The sequence below is a fragment of the Procambarus clarkii genome, chromosome 1, assembly GCF_040958095.1.
Source record: "Procambarus clarkii isolate CNS0578487 chromosome 1, FALCON_Pclarkii_2.0, whole genome shotgun sequence".
Lineage (NCBI taxonomy): Eukaryota > Metazoa > Arthropoda > Malacostraca > Decapoda > Cambaridae > Procambarus > Procambarus clarkii.
In genome coordinates this window covers 41,929,573-41,950,726 of record NC_091150.1, presented here as the reverse complement: position 1 = coordinate 41,950,726, position 21,154 = coordinate 41,929,573, and the positions used below count along the sequence as shown (strand labels likewise).

Here is a 21,154-nt window from a genome sequence, read left to right as displayed (position 1 = left end):
GACGGCTGAAAGACGCCGCCGGTAGGGAGGACGGCTGAAAGACGCCGCCGGTAGGGGGGACGGCTGAAAGACGCCGCCGGTAGGGGGACGGCTGAAAGACGCCGCCGGTAGGGAGGGCGGCTGAAAGACGCCGCCGGTAGGGAGGGACGGCTGAAAGACGCCGCCGGTAGGGAGGACGGCTGAAAGACGCCGCCGGTAGGGGGGACGGCTGAAAGACGCCGCCGGTAGGGAGGCGGCTGAAAGACGCCGCCGGTAGGGAGGACGGCTGAAAGACGCCGCCGGTAGGGAGGACGGCTGAAAGACGCCGCCGGTAGGGAGGGACGGCTGAAAGACGCCGCCGGTAGGGAGGACGGCTGAAAGACGCCGCCGGTAGGGAGGACGGCTGAAAGACGCCGCCGGTAGGGAGGACGGCTGAAAGACGCCGCCGGTAGGGGGACGGCTGAAAGACGCCGCCGGTAGGGAGGACGGCTGAAAGACGCCGCCGGTAGGGAGGACGGCTGAAAGACGCCGCCGGTAGGGAGGACGGCTGAAAGACGCCGCCGGTAGGGAGGACGGCTGAAAGACGCCGCCGGTAGGGAGGACGGCTGAAAGACGCCGCCGGTAGGGGGCTGAAGACGCCCGCGGTAGGAGGGCGCTGAAAGACGCCGCCGGTAGGGAGGACGGCTGAAAGACGCCGCCGGTAGGGAGGACGGCTGAAAGACGCCGCCGGTAGGGAGGGACGGCTGAAAGACGCCGCCGGTAGGGAGGACGGCTGAAAGACGCCGCCGGTAGGGGAGGCGGCTGAAAGACGCCGCCGGTAGGGGGGGCGGCTGAAAGACGCCGCCGGTAGGGAGGCGGCTGAAAGACGCCGCCGGTAGGGAGGGACGGCTGAAAGACGCCGCCGGTAGGGAGGGACGGCTGAAAGACGCCGCCGGTAGGGAGGGCGGCTGAAAGACGCCGCCGGTAGGGAGGGCGGCTGAAAGACGCCGCCGGTAGGGAGGGCGGCTGAAAGACGCCGCCGGTAGGGAGGGCGGCTGAAAGACGCCGCCGGTAGGGAGGGCGGCTGAAAGACGCGCCGGTAGGGAGGGCGGCTGAAAGACGCCGCCGGTAGGGAGGGCGGCTGAAAGACGCCGCCGGTAGGGAGGGCAGGCTGAAAGACGCCGCGGTAGGGAGGGCGGCTGAAAGACGCCGCCGGTAGGGAGGGCGGCTGAAAGACGCCGCGGTTAGAGGGACGGCTGAAAGACGCCGCGGTATGGGAGGACGGCCTGAAAGACGCCGCCGGTCGGGAGGACGGCTGAAAGCCGCCGCCGGTAGGGAGGACGGCTGAAAGACGCCGCCGGTAGGGAGGACGGCTGAAAGACGCCGCCGGTAGGGGGGACGGCTGAAAGACGCCGCGGTAGGGAGGACGGCTCTGAAAAGACGCCGCCGGTAGGGAGGGACGGGGGGGGCGGGGGTGACTGGCTGAAAGACGCGCCGGTAGGGGGGACGGCTGAAGACGCCGCCCGGTAGGGGGGACGGCTGAAAGACGCCGCCGGTAGGGAGGCGGCTGAAAGACGCCGCCGGTAGGGAGGACGGCTGAAAGACGCCGCGGTAGGGAGGACGGCTGAAAGACGCCGCCAGTAGGGAGGGACGGCTGAAAGACGCCGCCGGTAGGGAAGGACGGCTGAAAGACGCCGCCGGTAGGGAGGACGGCTGAAAGACGCCGCCGGTAGGGAGGACGGCTGAAAGACGCCGCCGGTAGGGAGGGACGGCTGAAAGACGCCGCCGGTAGGGAGGACGGCTGAAAGACGCCGCCGGTAGGGAGGACGGCTGAAAGACGCCGCCGGTAGGGAGGACGGCTGAAAGACGCCGCCGGTAGGGGGGACGGCTGAAAGACGCCGCCGGTAGGGAGGGACGGCTGAAAGACGCCGCCGGTAGGGAGGACGGCTGAAAGACGCCGCCGGTAGGGAGGGACGGCTGAAAGACGCCGCCGGTAGGGAGGGACGGCTGAAAGACGCCCGCCGGTAGGAGGGACGGCTGAAAGACGCCGCCGGTAGGGAGGACGGCTGAAAGACGCCGCCGGTAGGGAGGGACGGCTGAAAGACGCCGCCGGTAGGGGGGACGGCTGAAAGACGCCGCCGGTAGGGAGGGACGGCTGAAAGACGCCGCCGGTAGGGAGGCGGCTGAAAGACGCCGCCGGTAGGGGGACGGCTGAAAGACGCCGCCGGTAGGGAGGACGGCTGAAAGACGCCGCCGGTAGAGGGACGGCTGAAAGACGCCGCCGGTAGGGGGGCGGCTGAAAGACGCCGCCGGTAGGGAGGACGGCTGAAAGACGCCGCCGGTAGAGGGACGGCTGAAAGACGCCGCCGGTAGGGAGGACGGCTGAAAGACGCCGCCGGTAGGGGGACGGCTGAAAGACGCCGCCGGTAGAGGGACGGCTGAAAGACGCCGCCGGTAGGGAGGACGGCTGAAAGACGCCGCCGGTAGGGGGACGGCTGAAAGACGCCGCCGGTAGGGAGGACGGCTGAAAGACGCCGCCGGTAGGGAGGACGGCTGAAAGACGCCGCCGGTAGAGGGACGGCTGAAAGACGCCGCCGGTAGGGAGGACGGCTGAAAGACGCCGCCGGTAGGGGGACGGCTGAAAGACGCCGCCGGTAGGGAGGACGGCTGAAAGACGCCGCCGGTAGGGAGGACGGCTGAAAGACGCCGCCGGTAGAGGGACGGCTGAAAGACGCCGCCGGTAGGGAGGACGGCTGAAAGACGCCGCCGGTAGAGGGACGGCTGAAAGACGCCGCCGGTAGGGGGACGGCTGAAAGACGCCGCCGGTAGGGGGGACGGCTGAAAGACGCCGCCGGTAGGGAGGGCGGCTGAAAGACGCCGCCGGTAGGGGGACGGCTGAAAGACGCCGCCGGTAGGGAGGACGGCTGAAAGACGCCGCCGGTAGGGAGGACGGCTGAAAGACGCCGCCGGTAGGGAGGACGGCTGAAAGACGCCGCCGGTAGGGAGGACGGCTGAAAGACGCCGCCGGTAGGGACGGCTGAAAGACGCCGCCGGTAGGGAGGACGGCTGAAAGACGCCGCCGGTAGGGGGACGGCTGAAAGACGCCGCCGGTAGGGAGGACGGCTGAAAGACGCCGCCGGTAGGAGGACGGCTGAAAGACGCCGCCGGTAGGGAGGCGGCTGAAAGACGCCGCCGGTAGGGAGGCGGCTGAAAGACGCCGCCGGTAGGGAGGACGGCTGAAAGACGCCGCCGGTAGGGAGGACGGCTGAAAGACGCCGCCGGTAGGGGACGGCTGAAAGACGCCGCCGGTAGGGAGGACGGCTGAAAGACGCCGGGTAGAGGGACGGCTGAAAGACGCCGCCGGTAGGGAGGACGGCTGAAAGACGCCGCCGGTAGGGAGGACGGCTGAAAGACGCCGCCGGTAGGGAGGACGGCTGAAAGACGCCGCCGGTAGAGGGACGGCTGAAAGACGCCGCCGGTAGGGAGGACGGCTGAAAGACGCCGCCGGTAGGGAGGACGGCTGAAAGACGCCGCCGGTAGGGGGACGGCTGAAAGACGCCGCCGGTAGGGAGGACGGCTGAAAGACGCCGCGGTAGGGAGGACGGCTGAAAGACGCCGCCGGTAGGGGGACGGCTGAAAGACGCCGCCGGTAGGGAGGACGGCTGAAAGACGCCGCCGGTAGGGAGGGCGGCTGAAAGACGCCGCCGGTAGGGAAGGACGGCTGAAAGACGCCGCCGGTAGGGAGGACGGCTGAAAGACGCCGCCGGTAGGGGGGACGGCTGAAAGACGCCGCCGGTAGGGAGGACGGCTGAAAGACGCCGCCGGTAGGGGGGACGGCTGAAAGACGCCGCCGGTAGGGGGGACGGCTGAAAGACGCCGCCGGTAGGGAGGACGGCTGAAAGACGCCGTCGGTAGAGGGACGGCTGAAAGACGCCGCCGGTAGGGAGGACGGCTGAAAGACGCCGCCGGTAGGGAGGACGGCTGAAAGACGCCGCCGGTAGGGGGGACGGCTGAAAGACGCCGTCGGTAGAGGGACGGCTGAAAGACGCCGCCGGTAGGGAGGACGGCTGAAAGACGCCGCCGATAGGGAGGACGGCTGAAAGACGCCGCTGGTAGGGGGGGCGGCTGAAAGACGCCGCCGGTAGGGAGGACGGCTGAAAGACGCCGCCGGTAGGGAGGACGGCTGAAAGACGCCGCCGGTAGAGGGACGGCTGAAAGACGCCGCCGGTAGGGAGGACGGCTGAAAGACGCCGCCGGTAGGGGGGACGGCTGAAAGACGCCGCCGGTAGGGAGGACGGCTGAAAGACGCCGCCGGTAGGGAGGACGGCTGAAAGACGCCGCCGGTAGAGGGACGGCTGAAAGACGCCGCCGGTAGGGAGGACGGCTGAAAGACGCCGCCGGTAGAGGGACGGCTGAAAGACGCCGCCGGTAGGGGGGACGGCTGAAAGACGCCGCCCGTAGGGGGGACGGCTGAAAGACGCCGCCGGTAGGGAGGGCGGCTGAAAGACGCCGCCCGTAGGGGGGACGGCTGAAAGACGCCGCCGGTAGGGAGGACGGCTGAAAGACGCCGCCGGTAGGGAGGACGGCTGAAAGACGCCGCCGGTAGGGAGGACGGCTGAAAGACGCCGTCGGTAGAGGGACGGCTGAAAGACGCCGCCGGTAGGGAGGACGGCTGAAAGACGCCGCCGGTAGGGGGGACGGCTGAAAGACGCCGCCGGTAGGGGGGACGGCTGAAAGACGCCGCCGGTAGGGAGGGCGGCTGAAAGACGCCGCCGGTAGGGAGGACGGCTGAAAGACGCCGCCGGTAGGGAGGACGGCTGAAAGACGCCGCCCGTAGGGGGGACGGCTGAAAGACGCCGCCCGTAGGGAAGGCGGCTGAAAGACGCCGCCGGTAGGGAGGACGGCTGAAAGACGCCGCCGGTAGGGAGGACGGCTGAAAGACGCCGCCGGTAGGGAGGACGGCTGAAAGACGCCGCCGGTAGGGAGGACGGCTGAAAGACGCCGCCGGTAGGGAGGACGGCTGAAAGACGCCGCCGGTAGGGAGGACGGCTGAAAGACGCCGCCGGTAGGGAGGACGGCTGAAAGACGCCGCCGGTAGGGAGGACGGCTGAAAGACGCCGCCGGTAGGGAGGACGGCTGAAAGACGCCGCCGGTAGGGAGGACGGCTGAAAGACGCCGCCGGTAGGGAGGACGGCTGAAAGACGCCGCCGGTAGAGGGACGGCTGAAAGACGCCGCCGGTAGGGAGGACGGCTGAAAGACGCCGCCGGTAGGGAGGGCGGCTGAAAGACGCCGCCGGGAGGGGGGACGGCTGAAAGACGCCGCCGGTAGGGAGGACGGCTGAAAGACGCCGCCGGTAGGGAGGACGGCTGAAAGACGCCGCCGGTAGGGAGGACGGCTGAAAGACGCCGGCGGTAGAGGGACGGCTGAAAGACGCCGCCGGTAGGGAGGACGGCTGAAAGACGCCGCCGGTAGGGAGGGCGGCTGAAAGACGCCGCCGGTAGGGAGGACGGCTGAAAGACGCCGCCGGTAGGGAGGACGGCTGAAAGACGCCGCCGGTAGGGGGGACGGCTGAAAGACGCCGCCGGTAGGGAGGACGGCTGAAAGACGCCGCCGGTAGGGGGGACGGCTGAAAGACGCCGCCGGTAGGGGGGACGGCTGAAAGACGCCGCCGGTAGGGGGGACGGCTGAAAGACGCCGCCGGTAGGGGGGACGGCTGAAAGACGCCGCCGGTAGGGGGGACGGCTGAAAGACGCCGCCGGTAGGGAGGACGGCTGAAAGACGCCGCCGGTAGGGAGGACGGCTGAAAGACGCCGCCGGTAGGGAGGACGGCTGAAAGACGCCGCCGGTAGGGAGGACGGCTGAAAGACGCCGCCGGTAGGGGGACGGCTGAAAGACGCCGTCGGTAGGGAGGACGGCTGAAAGATGCCGTCGGTAGGGGGGACGGCTGAAAGACGCCGCCGGTAGGGAGGACGGCTGAAAGACGCCGCCGGTAGGGAGGGCGGCTGAAAGACGCCGCCGGTAGGGAGGGCGGCTGAAAGACGCCGCCGGTAGGGAGGGCGGCTGAAAGACGCCGCCGGTAGGGAGGGCGGCTGAAAGACGCCGCCGGTAGGGAGGGCGGCTGAAAGACGCCGCCGGTAGGGAGGGCGGCTGAAAGACGCCGCCGGTAGGGAGGGCGGCTGAAAGACGCCGCCGGTAGGGAGGGCGGCTGAAAGACGCCGCCGGTAGGGAGGGCGGCTGAAAGACGCCGCCGGTAGGGAGGGCGGCTGAAAGACGCCGCCGGTAGGGAGGGCGGCTGAAAGACGCCGCCGGTAGGGAGGGCGGCTGAAAGACGCCGCCGGTAGGGAGGGCGGCTGAAAGACGCCGCCGGTAGGGAGGGCGGCTGAAAGACGCCGCCGGTAGGGAGGGCGGCTGAAAGACGCCGCCGGTAGGGAGGGCGGCTGAAAGACGCCGCCGGTAGGGAGGGCGGCTGAAAGACGCCGCCGGTAGGGGGGGGGGCTGAGAGATGCCGCCGGTGGGGGGGGGGGTGGCGGCTGAGAGATGCCGCCGGTAGGGGGTACGGCAAATTGATGCCGCCGGTAGGGGGGACGGCAAATTGATGCCGCCGGTAGGGGGGACGGCAAATTGATGCCGCCGGTAGGGGGGACGGCAAATTGATGCCGCCGGTAGGGGGGACGGCAAATTGATGCCGCCGGTAGGGGGGACGGCAAATTGATGCCGCTGGTAGGGGTGGGGGACGGCAAATAGATCCTGACAAATTTATTCGTATTTTTCGCCATCAATAATGTTATATATCAAATTAAAGAAAATATTCGAAATCAAATTTGAATCCCAAATCAAACTAAATAATCTTTACCACAACATGCCGCACTTAAGATGTAAACGTGCGCAGCGCGGACGAGCGCAGTGTAGATGGATGTTCTGGCTTACTGGTGGGGGCCAGTGTCTGGGTACAGGACCGTGGTGGACCACTGGTGGGGGCCAGTGTCTGGGTACAGGACCGTGGTGGACCACTGGTGGGGGCCAGTGTCTGGGTACAGGACCGTGGTGGGCCACTGGTGGGGGCCAGTGTCTGGGTACAGGACCGTGGTGGGCCACTGGTGGGGGCCAGTGTCTGGGTACAGGACCGTGGTGGGCCACTGGTGGGGGCCAGTGTCTGGGTACAGGACCGTGGTGGGCCACTGGTGGGGGGACGAGTGTCTGGGTACAGGACCGTGGTGGGCCACTGGCGGGGGGACGAGTGTCTGGGTACAGGACCGTGGTGGGCCACTGGCGGGGGGACGAGTGTCTGGGTACAGGACCGTGGTGGGCCACTGGTGGGGGGCCAGTGTCTGGGTACAGGACCGTGGTGGGCCACTGGCGGGGGGACGAGTGTCTGGGTACAGGACCGTGGTGTGCCACTGGCGGGGGGACGAGTGTCTGGGTACAGGACCGTGGTGGGCCACTGGCGGGGGGACGAGTGTCTGGGTACAGGACCGTGGTGGGCCACTGGCGGGGGGACGAGTGTCTGGGTACAGGACCGTGGTGGGCCACTGGCGGGATCTGGCAGGAAAAAACCCACCTCGGAGGGTGATCGTCTGAGATAAGCCCGGGAGACACCTGCGTTCCCGCTATATTGGGCTCCGTCTGAGGGACCCGGCCCGAAGCTGCCTCTTGTGCCGCACGTCATCATGATGACGATGGTAAGTGTTAATTTGGTAGGGAGCTCCCTCCCCTTGTCAGCTTGTCAGGGAGCTCCCTCCCCTTGTCAGCTTGTCAGGGAGCTCCCTCCCCTTGTCAGCTTGTCAGGGAGCTCCCTCCCCTTGTCAGCTTGTCAGGGAGCTCCCTCCCCTTGTCAGCTTGTCAGGGAGCTCCCTCCCCTTGTCAGGGAGCTCCCTCCCCTTGTCAGCTTGTCAGGGAGCTCCCTCCCCTTGTCAGGGAGCTCCCTCCCCTTGTCAGCTTGTCAGGGAGCTCCCTCCCCTTGTCAGGGAGCTCCCTCCCCTTGTCAGCTTGTCAGGGAGCTCCCTCCCCTTGTCAGGGAGCTCCCTCCCCTTGTCAGCTTGTCAGGGAGCTCCCTCCCCTTGTCAGGGAGCTCCCTCCCCTTGTCAGGGAGCTCCCTCCCCTTGTCAGGGAGCTCCCTCCCCTTGTCAGCTTGTCAGGGAGCTCCCTCCCCTTGTCAGCTTGTCAGGGAGCTCCCTCCCCTTGTCAGCTTGTCAGGGAGCTCCCTCCCCTTGTCAGCTTGTCAGGGAGCTCCCTCCACTTCCCAGTTTGGTGGGTGGTGGTAGTGGGGGTTGACCTGTGTTACATGACCCACGGTTGGGTAGGGGGTTATACATGTTACCCGACCCCTCCCTATTCAGGGATTCTGGAGCGCCCAGGGATCGTTGGGGGGGGGAGGGAGGGGGGTTGACCTGTTACACGACCCCTCCCTGGCCAAGATAGATGTGATGGTGATTGGGAAAGGGGAGGGGAGGGGGACGTGAGCCACCCTCAATACTACGTTCCTAACACGGTAACGTCAAGAGACGATGTTCATCTGTTACCAAAGGATTGCGAATAAATTCCATTATCAGCATCGCCAAAGCACAGTAGGAGCCGACCGTTGTATGTTCAATGCTCGAGGATAGTGCTCAAGACGAAGTAATAATGTACTGGAAAATTCAATGCCGAGCAAATAGTTATCAGTGCTGATATACAAGGAGATTTCAATGCTTCGGAAAATATATAGTGATCCATGTAATTTTGTTTGTTTTTGAAATTGATGCATATAAAACCAGTTACAACTTGGAAATACAAAAAGCTACCGTTTCTGACAACGTTATTTTATTTTACATCGAAAATAGTCGGTCACACTTTACAATGCTAACCAACAATAGATATTAATTTTCCTCTGTCCTCCATGGACAAGGTGAGAGATCTGTTAAACATATAGTTCAGTGATTTATTGAACAATCAACCACAGAGTGCAGTGTTTTTAACAATGCCAGTCTAACCTACATACATAAATAGATTTATGTCTGTACAGAGATTTACGTCTGTCTTATATAAACAGTTTTCGAGGCCTTTTTTTTTAACATAGCCATTAACGTTCGTTTACAAAAGTGAAATGCAATTTTGACCAGCTTCCGCATATCGTACTCACTCGCTCACCCACTCATTTACCTCTCCTACTTTGACAGGGTACGATAGCTGCTATAGAAACTAGTATGTTATTAAGCACTTCACCACTGAAGGTGATTAAGATGCTTTTACAAGCTCAGGTTACAGTTACATCTGTAACGGTAGACGTCTTCCTCCCCGCAGGATGTATGGGCCTACCGATACAACACACCTGCCGAGAGTTAAAATCCACCACCCTACTAAACATTATTCACTTAGTTCACATTTTATAGGCCGACTGCATGGTCCCATTTTTCAGTGTTCTTACTAAATGCATGTATAAGACATGTGCATTTTGGCTTGTACCCGACACTTTTAATTTTGTCGTAATCAACACTGCGAAAGATCTTCCTGGTTCACGGTGTTCATCTGGGGTAGTATGGCTAATGCTTTTCCCATAAAACTGGTAAGTTGAGTTATTAGCACCCTCTGAGAGGCATTAATGATGTGCTATGTTAGTGCAACCATCTTGTAATTGTTTGATACTATGTTTGTTTGTTTTTGTAGTGGCGGTGTGTCCTGGCGTCCCGTCTCGATGCTTTTCTTCGTATTAGTGCGAGTGTCTACACTATAGGTTAGTAGGAGGGCTGAGACCGAAAGAGAATATGAACGAAGACAATAAAAGAATGTTTGTATTCATTTACCAAAGCATGTTTACCAGCAGTGCTGCAGCAGCAGTGTAAAGTGTGGTGTTGTCACAGCAGCAGTAGTGTAAACACGGACACCGCCCTCACAAACACGGCCAGGTTCTTTATCTAAACTGCTGAATAAACTTCATATCCAAACACGTAACAGACCCACTTGATTCTTGGTTGAGTAATAGTGGGGTCTTTACTGTAATGGAGGTTGGGTTAAAATTAAGGGCGAGGGTGTTTGGGTAGTGAGGCAGGGTGGGTATAGAGGGGGAGGTGATCTGCGTTCGTTCCCAGGTATTTTATCAGCTCAAATATTCGACCAGGTACTATATTTTATCGGATCTAGACTTAGACCAGTCCTACGTACATATATTCAGTCGTTTAGTCTTGGAACTGTTGAATGATCGGAGCTGCAAGTGAGACTATTTACCCGCATGATCATTTGAACCCCGACCTTGAGAAACCCAACCCGCTGAGGCCTTGACAAACCCCCCACCAGTTTTGAGCATATTGGACCAAGACGTTGCTCCAGTCACTGTGAACATTGCTACCAAGCTACATGTATCATAACGAATGACTCGACACGTCAGGATATTATTACACATTTAGGTTTACATTACTCCAAGAAGTCTCTGAAGGAGTTAGAAGAAATATAAAAGGCTTATTTGGCAGATAACTCTGCTAATGGTTCAAGAGCTTCTATCATTCTTTGTCGAGGATCCTTCCCGCCTCACCGAGGCACTCCAGTACTCTCCAATCAGTTCAGAGATTTTATCACCAAATAGCTTTGAATTTCAACTGGTCGTTCAGGTGAGAGCATGGTTAATTAGTCCTTCCACGAAAATAAAACCGTCCAGATCATGCCTATTGAATAGCTATAGAATTTCCCGTTCTTTCATGAGGTCGCTGGTGCTTGTAAACACTTTGAACTACCCATATGAACATGCACCGCCGTACGGGTCGGTACTGGGGGTACTGTCAGTACCCCCAGTACCTAGTCCGCTTCGTGAACTATGGTCTGCACTTTGTAAAAATCCCAGCAGAGGACGCCACCAGTCCCAACGAAACGGGAGCAGGAGCCAGGCAGAAGAGGACACTTTCTTACTGATATTATATAACCTGGCGCTATCGAGCAATGATTTAAGAGGCTGCTTGAACCACGCAGCCATTCTTAAATGTTTCCATGAGCCATAACTGCGAGTTTGCATTTTCAAATTGTCATTCGTTCACTTCGTTTTAATAGCAAGTTGCCGAGCTGTTTCCCCGAGGAGTACCTGGGGTCCGTGCCCACTGTGGGCCAGCAGCGTCACAACCCTGGGACGACCCGAGGGGACGGTGTGGGCTGGGCTCGTGGACAGTAACAGCTTGGTAATCGGACCAGGGTCTGGGGCGTGGGGGGCTGACCGACCAGGGTCTGGGGCGTGGGGGGCTGACCGACCAGGGTCTGGGGCGTGGGGGCTGACCGACCAGGGTCTGGGGCGTGGGGGGCTGACAGACCAGGGTCTGGTCGAGGGGGAGGGGGTGAAGGAATGGTGTTCTTTGCTGAACATCACGACATTAATAAAAGTGTTACCCTTATTTAAACGTTTTATTGATAATTTTTGTTGTAGTAAAGTATTCAATATCTCTAAAGCTGTTTTACAGAAAAGCTTAAAAATTTTTAATTAACGAACCAGAATATGTATAATTACTTAATTAAATTTATATATAATGAAATGTATTTAAATTTCGTAAGTCAATTTTCAGGTTAATTAAATTAATTTCGGCTTCATAAGGAAGTGATGTGTACAGAGGTGTACCCCATTTGCTAGTGTAACTATACAGCAAGTATACTAACGTATACTAAAGTATACTTGCTGTAGAGTGAGTGAACTCTTGCGGTGGCCTTAACAACCATCCTGCGGTCGATAGCTGGTTAAGTCCAACATTAAACGAGTCCTAGAAACTTTTCTTTGAACTGACTTTCACTTTAATGTCTCAATGGTTTCTGTAATTTGCTTTTCGTTATTTCTTGTTTATATTAAACTTTATTTTACCAATCGTGAAAAACTAACACTTGAATGAAAAATGTACACCTATATAAAATTGTCAACCCCACACACACACAAAATGTGGATAATAAAATTATATTCACTTGGACCCTATATCTAACTGGGACTTCAATCTGGGTCTTCAGATTAAGCTATTATGGATAATGTGTACTTGCGTAAATGTGTTCACACGGAGTTTCAGCTCCTGGGCTCCGTGCTTATCAGTTGTCTAATGGCCCCAGACCCTTTGTGCTGCTTGTCATATCTACCCTTGCATATACACTTGGTATTAATTAACCTCGACGACTATAAACTCCTTCCACTTGGTCAGTACTCGTCCAGGGAATAAGTCCAAAGTCCTCGTCCATTCATAGTGTGTTCTCACTATCTGCGAATGACACCCACCACCTGGCCGACGGGGCCACCCACCACCTGGCCGACGGGGCCACCCACCACCTGGCCAAAGGAGCCACCAGCTGACCTCTGCTCCTGCACCACCTCCCAGCGTAGTTTACGTAACTGTTCGTGGTTGCAGTTCCGTTTGTAATGCCGTAAACCATTTTTTTGTTGCAATAACGAGAAAAAAAAATTGTAATTGTTTGAATGGGGAGAGTAAAAGAGAGAAGTGTATATAGTATGTGATCAAACACACGGCTTGAAGACTGGAGAGTCGGCCACCTCATTCTGCGCGCTCTCATTCTGCGCGCTCTCATTCTGCGCGCTCTCATTCTGCGCGCTCTCATTCTGCGCGCTCTCATTCTGCGCTCTCTCATTCTGCGCGCTCTCATTCTGCGCGCTCTCATTCTGCGCTCTCTCATTCTGCGCTCTCTCATTCTGCGCGCTCTCATTCTGCGCGCTCTCATTCTGCGCGCTCTCATTCTGCGCGCTCTCATTCTGCGCGCTCTCATTCTGCGCGCTCTCATTCTGCGCGCTCTCACTCCGCGCTCGGATTATCTTATTAACACGTGTAACGGACTATAGCCACTTCCTCCACTTCCTGATGGCGTCCCGCTCCCCCTACGGTGTTTGTCACCATTATTCTTCTATAACCCTACTGGGGAGCCCCGAGGGAGGGAATTATCAGAAAGCGCCAAGCCATTACGACTATGTAGCCATTGGAAAAGGAGTCAGGATAAGGATTTAGGGATGGGACGGTGGGGGGGGGGGGGGAAGGAATGGTGCCCAACCACTTGGATGGTCGAGGATTGAATGCCGACCGTCGAACCAACAGTGGACGGCTTCTTGTGTATAATAAGATAACCCCAACAATCCCTGGCAGTATTGACGCATATTGGGCCAGTGATTATCAGCTCCCGTTGGTTAGGGGGTTTGCCTAGGCTCTGACCCTCTTGGTTAGATGGTCAGAACCAAAAAAAAAAAATTTTTTTGTTTTTGTTTTTTTCCACAGAGGTTTTCTTTTTTTTCCACAGAGGTTTACCTCTGTAAACCTAATTTTTTTCCACAGAGGTTTACCTCTGTGGAAAAATCCACAGAGGTAAACCTCTGTGGATTTTTATTTTATTGAATGGTAATGGGGAGACACTATTACACACAGAAATCACAATAGCATGATGCATCAAATGAACAAATCCACAAGGGCCGTGACGAGGATTCGAACCTGCGTCCGAGAGCATACCAGATGCTGCCTTAATCGACTGAGCTTGGTTTGTGTCTCGGAGAAGCTGCAGGATCCAAGTAAATTCAGTAGAATTTCTGGTTGCAATTCTTATTCTATGTCGTAGCTCAGTCGATTAAGGCAGCGTCTGGGGTGCTCTCGGACGCAGGTTCGAATCCTTGTCACGGTCCCTTGTGGATTTGTTCATATGTACAATATAGTAATATAAAATAATAATAATTTGAGAAAATTCCTGTTTTGAATGAACAGCATGTTAAAATTTATGAATGAGTCTTTGGGGTCGACCGCAGGATGGAATGAACTTGGTCTAAGGACGGGGTGAATTAAGCGACTCCAGCAATCCAACGTCTGCTATGTAATACCGTTAATTTGTTGCAGAAGTCAACATCCTTAATTCTAAACCAATACCAGGTATTTTCCGAATGTAAAATTATCCAATATAATAAGCTTCGTAAGGGTGATGAAGTATGACTCTCCGCCTTACTCCATCACTCTTACTCCATCACTATCATCCTCACACTCCTCCCCACCACCTCCCTCCCTCCCCGGTAAGACTTGACGCAATATACTAGACACACTGACGGAGGACGACGAGGAGGAGGAGGTTAGTGTGTGACAAAGTGGTCTGAAGAGACGGGAGTGAAGAGCGTACAAATCTTATTGGTAAGATGTAAAGAACATGAAAGAACATGAGCATGGAGGAGGGGTGGTTGGGGGTAGGTGGTGGATGGGTAGCAGGGGATGGGTGGTGGTGGGGGGGGGGTCACTATTAAATGTTCATTACTGTTGGATGGTGTCAGCCATTTGGGCCGTGTGTGGAATATAGAGACCATAGTGTGCCTGTCTTAGTCTCCCAGGACGCTCCTCCTTCATTACTGATGGGTAAGAGCTGGCAGATATATATTTATCATTTGTGTTTCTTCATTTTTATGTAGTGTTACATTAGTTGTCACACGCACGACCGCACGTTATCTAGAAAAGAAAGAAATGTAAACTGTTCAGATCAGATACAAAGTTGTGCTTGTGTGTGTGTGTGTGTGTGTGTGTGTGTGTGTGTGTGTGATTTTTTGTACTTATTGTACTTGCCTTTATCTGCTGCAAGTGTTCTCCTGCATAACATCTCCGTTTTTAACGGAGTCACAAAATTTTGATGGTGTATGTTTGTGTTTAAGTAAAATGCAACGTAATATTGCCATTATCCTAAGCATCGGCTTAGATAGGTACGGTGGGCTGGCTGCTAAGGTTTGAACGTTCTTGCTTAGGCAAAACAATTTCATTTTTTTTTCAAAACCGTCATATTGTGAGAACGGGCTGAGGTGTTGACCAGAGTGGATGTCCAAGTACAGTTCCACGCCTGGTGCTGCTCAATTACGGGACATTACGAAATTGGCTTCGCAGCAGTATATGGATCGCACAACCCATATTCATCAGTTTCTGCCACATTGTAAATACTCTTGCATACAGCGTGAATTGGAGAGCAGCAATGTAGCATTCCTGCAGTACAGAAGTGGTGGTGCAAGTAGAGATGCAACCCCAGTTGCAAATATAAGGATTGAAAAAAAAAAAACAATTTCGCGTGTATGTTGCGGGACACTCACGACTGTGAGGCGAGCAAAGTCATGACAAGTTGTTGCTTCATTGATCAAAATGGTGAGATTCTTAAGCCACGATGCGGCCTGTCTCAACTTGATTGGTGGTTGTATTTTGTTGGAGCTGGTCTGGTCTGGTCTCTGGGCGGTAAGGAAATTCCACTTGGCGTTGCATTCTGGAAAGATTTGATTACTTCTGTTGTCACAGGTTATCTGGTAGAATTTCCGTGACTGGGTCATTTGAGATAGAAGATAGGAAGGTTGGTACAGCAATTTGGGTGACTGTATAGACGGCGAGGCCACAGTCTGTTGGGGAGAATGGCTGTTCCCACTGTGAGACATTGTCAGGAAGGCTGACCACTTTATCCTAACATCATCTTCAGCAGGATGTCATACTCTTCAACATCGGGGTGTTGTAGGATTAGGGAAACCTCAAAAAGATTGAGGTGTCACCTCTGAAAATGTCCTCAGTTTCGGACAAGGAACTCGGTAGTCGTACTGTATAATTGATTCTATAAAGTATGATCAATACTAGCATTTCAAAGTAGAGGCGCCTACAGGAAGCAAACTGCATAGTCAAGATCAACATCGCCAATTCTCTTACATCCTCTTTGGATTAGTGATTTTCTTTTCAAAGATTTCCTCGATGTCGTTGAGCATGGGAGGATCTGTGGGACTGATTTATGATCGAAACAACATACAATTTCACACTTGGAGGAGGTTTGGAGGGGGGGGGGGGAAGAGACACCCAAAGTTATTTCTTTGCTCCCGGAATTTTCCTGGTGTCCTCGGAGGTAATCTGTAGACAGTTATTTTACCATCGTCCAAGAATTAGATGCCGAACTTGTTGGTCAGATTAGTTTTTTAATATTAAGAAAGAGGGACAAGGGGAAGATCATCCTGTTGAACACCATCTGAGCTCATTTCGTGACCACCGAGAAGTATAAATGACCAATGTAGCAGGCTTCAGTAAATGTTGAAAAGAGAGGGGAAATGGCGTAGAGAAGCAGGAGCATATTGTGTCGCTTCTGACGAGATTGAAAGCATTTAAAAAAATCCAGGTTGGTAAAAGCCTCTCGATATGAAATATTGGCAACATAGGCTCGTTCCGCATAGACAGCTGCTTCACAATCTTGCAGAACCCACAAGCAAGCAGATTTGTTTTAACAAGTTGGTCGCTTCGTCTGACTGTTCTCGTGGGAGCCTGAGCAATACAGCTTCAGGGGAAAGGGGGGGGGGGAAGCGAGTGTTGCAACATAGATTGCTTTGATTTCTCAATCCTTTCGGTTGAGTTGATAGAGGGAAACACTGACAAAGAAGAGACTGATGATCTCGGGGATGCCGCCGGCCATACGTGTTGACGACTCTCCAGAGATTCATCAGGGGAACCTTCCTTAGCATCACAAGTGTGGGGCTGAGGCTAATGGGCTTTGGTCTTAGTCCTGTAAACCCGCCTGCTGACCCAACTGAAAGATATAAAATGTCGCTTTATGAACCCGAGATTTGCTAACGATTAATGGGTCTGATCTGGTGTCGTTGGCTACTGGTATAATATTGTTGTCGAGGGGTTCTAGGTGGGTCTCTTGGTGCGGCAGTTTCTCTAGGAGCATCTTTGTCCTTGCTGGTGATGTCTTAAATTGCACCTCCAGTATAACCCTATATTTTCTTGGTGATTTGTGCTCTAATTTAGGAGTTTCGGATTATCTGGCGCAGATGTTTTTTCACTCGCGGTTTGGTGTAAGCGGACTTTAATAGTCGTCTATTGCCCTAATGACTGAGAACGCTAGTTGTGTATCTGCCTTGAGGCACGGCCAAGACATGTATTGTCTAACAGCAGGAGATTACGCCATGCTTGAATGATTACTACGGCGTCATTGTCCTTTTTCAGCAGATTATCGAGCTTGGCTCCTGCTTGGAGGCGGACTACTGCTTGGTACATGCGACGAGGGTCCAGCGGTGACTGCTTGGGTGAGGTTTGCAGATATGAAGCTAATAAGAAATTTTTCTCTACTGCTGAAGTAAGGTGACTGTTACTCCGCTGCGGCGGGCGGTGGGAACCTGGACCTCGAGGCATCAAGTAGTTACACAAGAGCTTGTACATTTTTTATTTCTTTCTACTTTGGCGACTTTGCTTAAATATATTACTGTACGAGCCCCGAACCACCAGGAGACTGTTTATAACAACACTTGACTGGGAAGTTTCGATGCTGGGAAACTGTTTAATTTGTTTACTATAATCTGTAAACAAAGCCGCCAAAGATTGAGAAGTGTACAGGTTTTTTTAAGTAGGTGTGTGAATACTTGTTCAATCCACGTACTAGGCATTTAGCGGAGTGGATGGTGCATAAGCGAGCACTATCTTTACTGTTGACACAAGTGCTGATCACACACTAGACCTGCACCTCTCCCAGGAGTGACTGGGCCTCTCCAGGCACCTTCACTACCTCTGGAAACACCAAACTGTGCATAATTTATCAGCTTTAACACAGTTGCGTTTTGACAGTCACAAGGTATGACACCGAGGGTTGACATTAATGTGAGGCTTCCTCCCCCCACGCACTTATCTCTTACGGGAGTACCTAAGCAACAGGAAACTGCGAGTAACTGTGAGGGGGGAGACATCAGAGTGGCGAGATGTCACCAGCGGAGTCCCACAGGGCTCTGTACTTGAACCCATCCTGTTTCTAATATATGTAAACAATCTTTCAGAGAGTATTGACTCAGTCCTCTCGATGTTTACTGATGATGCAAAAATTGAGAAGAATCAAGACAGATGGAGATAGACAGAGACTACAGGACGACCTGGAGAAACTGGAGGAATGGTCTAGGAAATGGCTACTAAAGTTTAACTCAGGAAAGTGTAAATTAATGAAATTAGGCGAAGGGAACAGGCTGAACACAAGGTACCATCCCGGAGGTGAAATCCTGCAAGAGTCAAATAGAAAGATCTGGGGGCTGATTTCACACCGAACCTGTCCCCAGAGGTCCACATAAAAAGGATCAGCGGCATATGCTAGATTGGTCAACATAAGAGCTGCCTTTAGAAACTTGCGTAAGGAATCGTTCAGGACCTTGATCTGAACGACACTTATGTCAGACCAATCCTGGAGTATGCAGCTCCAGCCTGGAGTCCATACCTAGTTAAACACGACAAAGTTAGAGAAGATTCAGAGGTATGCCACCAGACTAGACGAAGAACTGAGAGGTATGAGCTACGAGGTAAGGTTACGGGAGCTAAACCTCGTGTCCCAACGACACGAAGAGTAAGGGGAGACATGATAACCACCTACAAAATTCTCAGGGGACTTGACAGGGTGGACAAAGTCAAACTATTTAGCACGGGTGGAATACAAACCAGGGGGGGGGGGGATAGTGTAAACTTAGTACCCAAATGAGCTACAGAGACAGTAACAAGATTTTTTTCAGTGTCAGAGTAGTTAACATATGGAATGCATTAGGGAGTGTGGTGGAGGCAGACTCCATACGCAGTTTCAAATGTAGATTTGATAGAACCCAATAGGCTCTAGAATCTGTACACGAATTGATTGACAGTTGAGGCGGGACCAAAGAGCCAAAGCTAGACTCCCACAAGCACAACTAGACGAGTACATCTAGGCGAGTACATCACCAGCAAGCCGCCTCCAGCAAGAAAGTGTGACAAACGCTGTAATTTTCTTCAGAGATGATGCTGGAAAATGTGTAAAAATTGCTGGAACTGTTCTTATGGAGCGACGCGTCTTGCAAAAGTGAAAGGCGAAGGATGTCTGCTGAGGAAAATATTGTTCATTATGAATGAATCGATGTATTCATATATGTAAGAATTTTTCACATTATAAGTTTTAATGCAGACGATGAGTCACAATAACGTGGCTAAAGTATGTTGACCAGACCACACACTAGAAGGGACTACGACGTTTCGGTCCGTCCTGGACCATTCTCAAGTCGATGAACTTGAGAATGGTCCAGGACGGACCAAAACGTCGTAGTCCCTTCTCCTTCTAGTGTGTGGTCTGGTCAACATAAGTTTTAATCTGTGTATATTAAAATATTTAAGTAAGAAGAATTCATTTTGTCTTAAAACTGACGAGGAATCAAAGCAAACGGACGGAGAAGCAAATCTTGGAGCTTAGTGGCGTCATCCTTATGCAAAGTTTGCTTCTAGCAAACACCCGTTGACGGTCTTGAACCCCCTGATCTTTGCGGCTTATTGACTGACCATTGGGCAGGTGGGGGTGCCTGCTTATGGTAGGTTGGGAGTGGCTGCTTTTATGGCATGGTTGGTAATGGGCGGCTGTTGTGGTGCTTGGGGCAGTGTCAGGGTGGTGGTGGTGCTTGGGCAGTGTCAGGGTGGTGGTGGTGCTTGGGCAGTGTCAGGGTGGTGGTGGTGGTGCTTGGGGCAGTGTCAGGGTGGTGGTGGTGGTGCTTGGGCAGTGTCAGGGTGGTGGTGGTGGTGCTTGGGGCAGTGTCAGGGTGGTGGTGCTTGGGGCAGTGTCAGGGTGGTGGTGGTGCTTGGGCAGTGTCATGGGGGAGGGGTGACGCTTGGATATTGTCATGTTGTTGCTAGTGATACATACATACATACATACACACACACACGTGTGTGTGTGTATGTATGTGAGTGTGCATGCATTCGCGTAATTGTTATTTAATTGTTCTTGCAGGATCAAGCTTCAGTTCTTGGACCTCGTCATTCATGTCGTCACCTAGTGCAGAGACTGAAGACTCGCCGTTTTAAAAACAAATCACGTTCAAATCTATGGATTGAATTGGATTCTACTACCTCTTATGATGAGGAATCTAGATGGAATTTAGACTTTCTGCTACAGTTATCGGATCGGATTAATCGAATTGTTATGGTTATGCGGGTTACAGCCTCTTCGACCAGGCAATGTTACAATGAAGCCTGGTTAAATATATTTTTCCCTTTCATCTCTAGGTTATGGCTCATCTGAGTGACTGGCATATACGCTCCAGAAGAACAAAAGGTTATGGATATAAGCTAAACATTTCACTCCACATCAAGTTTTCAGCTCGCCTAAGGATCTTATAGGTCGCTAACATATCTCCTCGTTCTCGTTTTATTCGAATTTGATAAGATACGACTCCTGATTTTTGTTGACTTTCCATATGCTGATGACGTGTTCCTGATGGGGTTAGCCTTGACGTTCTTTCTGATCCTTCTCAGATTTCGGGAGCTTCTCGTCACACACACTATTGGCTTTTGTGGCCTCACTTCTTCGGTCATTCTCATTACCTTGCACGTCTTTGGGTTGAAGTCGATTATCCATATTGCAAAGTAGCCCCCCTATAAGTTTGTGTATTGGGTGTGCACGCGCCCGCTCAACCCATAACTAAATATAGCTTGCCGTATTTTGCTTCAGCTCATGGGCCCCACCTCAGCAGTTTGCCTTAAAAACCGGGAGGCATGTCATTGTGTTGGATGAGTGGGGAGGGGGGGGTGGGTGTTACCTGTCGAGTGTGAACACGCGCGTGCAATGTATGGTGTCACCCTCGCCTTCCTGGTCATAATCATGCACCGCTGCACAACGTGAAAGTGAGATTTCGGTGAAGGTGAAAGCCTGTCAACAGCCAGCTAGATTAGGCTACTGAAGATGGCGAGAGACAGAGGAAAAGGAAAGATATTTTCTTTATCATAACCTTAGATCTGATTTTTTTTAACCTCCTAGAGAGGTGGTCATCACGTTAACGTCACGCCTCGTGGAACCTGAGGGTTTGTTGTAGAAATTCTAGTTCTTATGCATTAAAAAAAAAAGCCTAATAGTGCATTCGAAAATCAAACGCAATTTACATGTGAATGAAGCATTTTGGTGTTTAAATAACCAACAGGTTCTCGTAATTTACGCAGCCAGAAGTGGCCACCATTTCGACCATTTCTGGCCGGTTACCTGCTGTATACAGTCCGAATTTCTAGGACCCAAAACCTGTATCGGGCTGAACATTGTGACGACGTAGTTACGTCACGGCCCGTTCACACCATGTATAAAACATGACACACTCGTCTCGTCAGGGAAGACTGGGTTGAGGTTTGTGTAATGATGACGTAGAAGGGATGCATGTTTTTTCCGCAGGTCTTGGGGCCAGATTCACGAAGCAGTTACGCAAGCACTTAAGAACCTGTACATCTTTTCTCAAATCTTTGGCGACTTTGT

The 21,154-nt window shown here is 54.0% G+C and overlaps 1 protein-coding gene and 1 non-coding gene across 2 annotated transcripts in view; both read left to right on the top strand.

Annotated features, from left to right (window-relative positions):
- Positions 1-21,154, top strand: part of LOC123760339 (uncharacterized) — a 193,904-nt gene that overhangs the window by 108,169 nt on the left and 64,581 nt on the right. The window lies entirely within an intron of this gene.
- LOC138363088 (streptococcal hemagglutinin-like) overlaps positions 18,836-21,154 on the top strand; it is a 15,077-nt gene continuing 12,758 nt past the window's right edge. Inside the window, exons 1-2 of the mRNA XM_069322045.1 lie at positions 18,836-18,859; positions 19,646-19,840. Of these exons, the coding sequence (XP_069178146.1) occupies positions 18,836-18,859; positions 19,646-19,840 (219 nt within the window). The remainder of the gene's footprint in view (positions 18,860-19,645; positions 19,841-21,154) is intronic.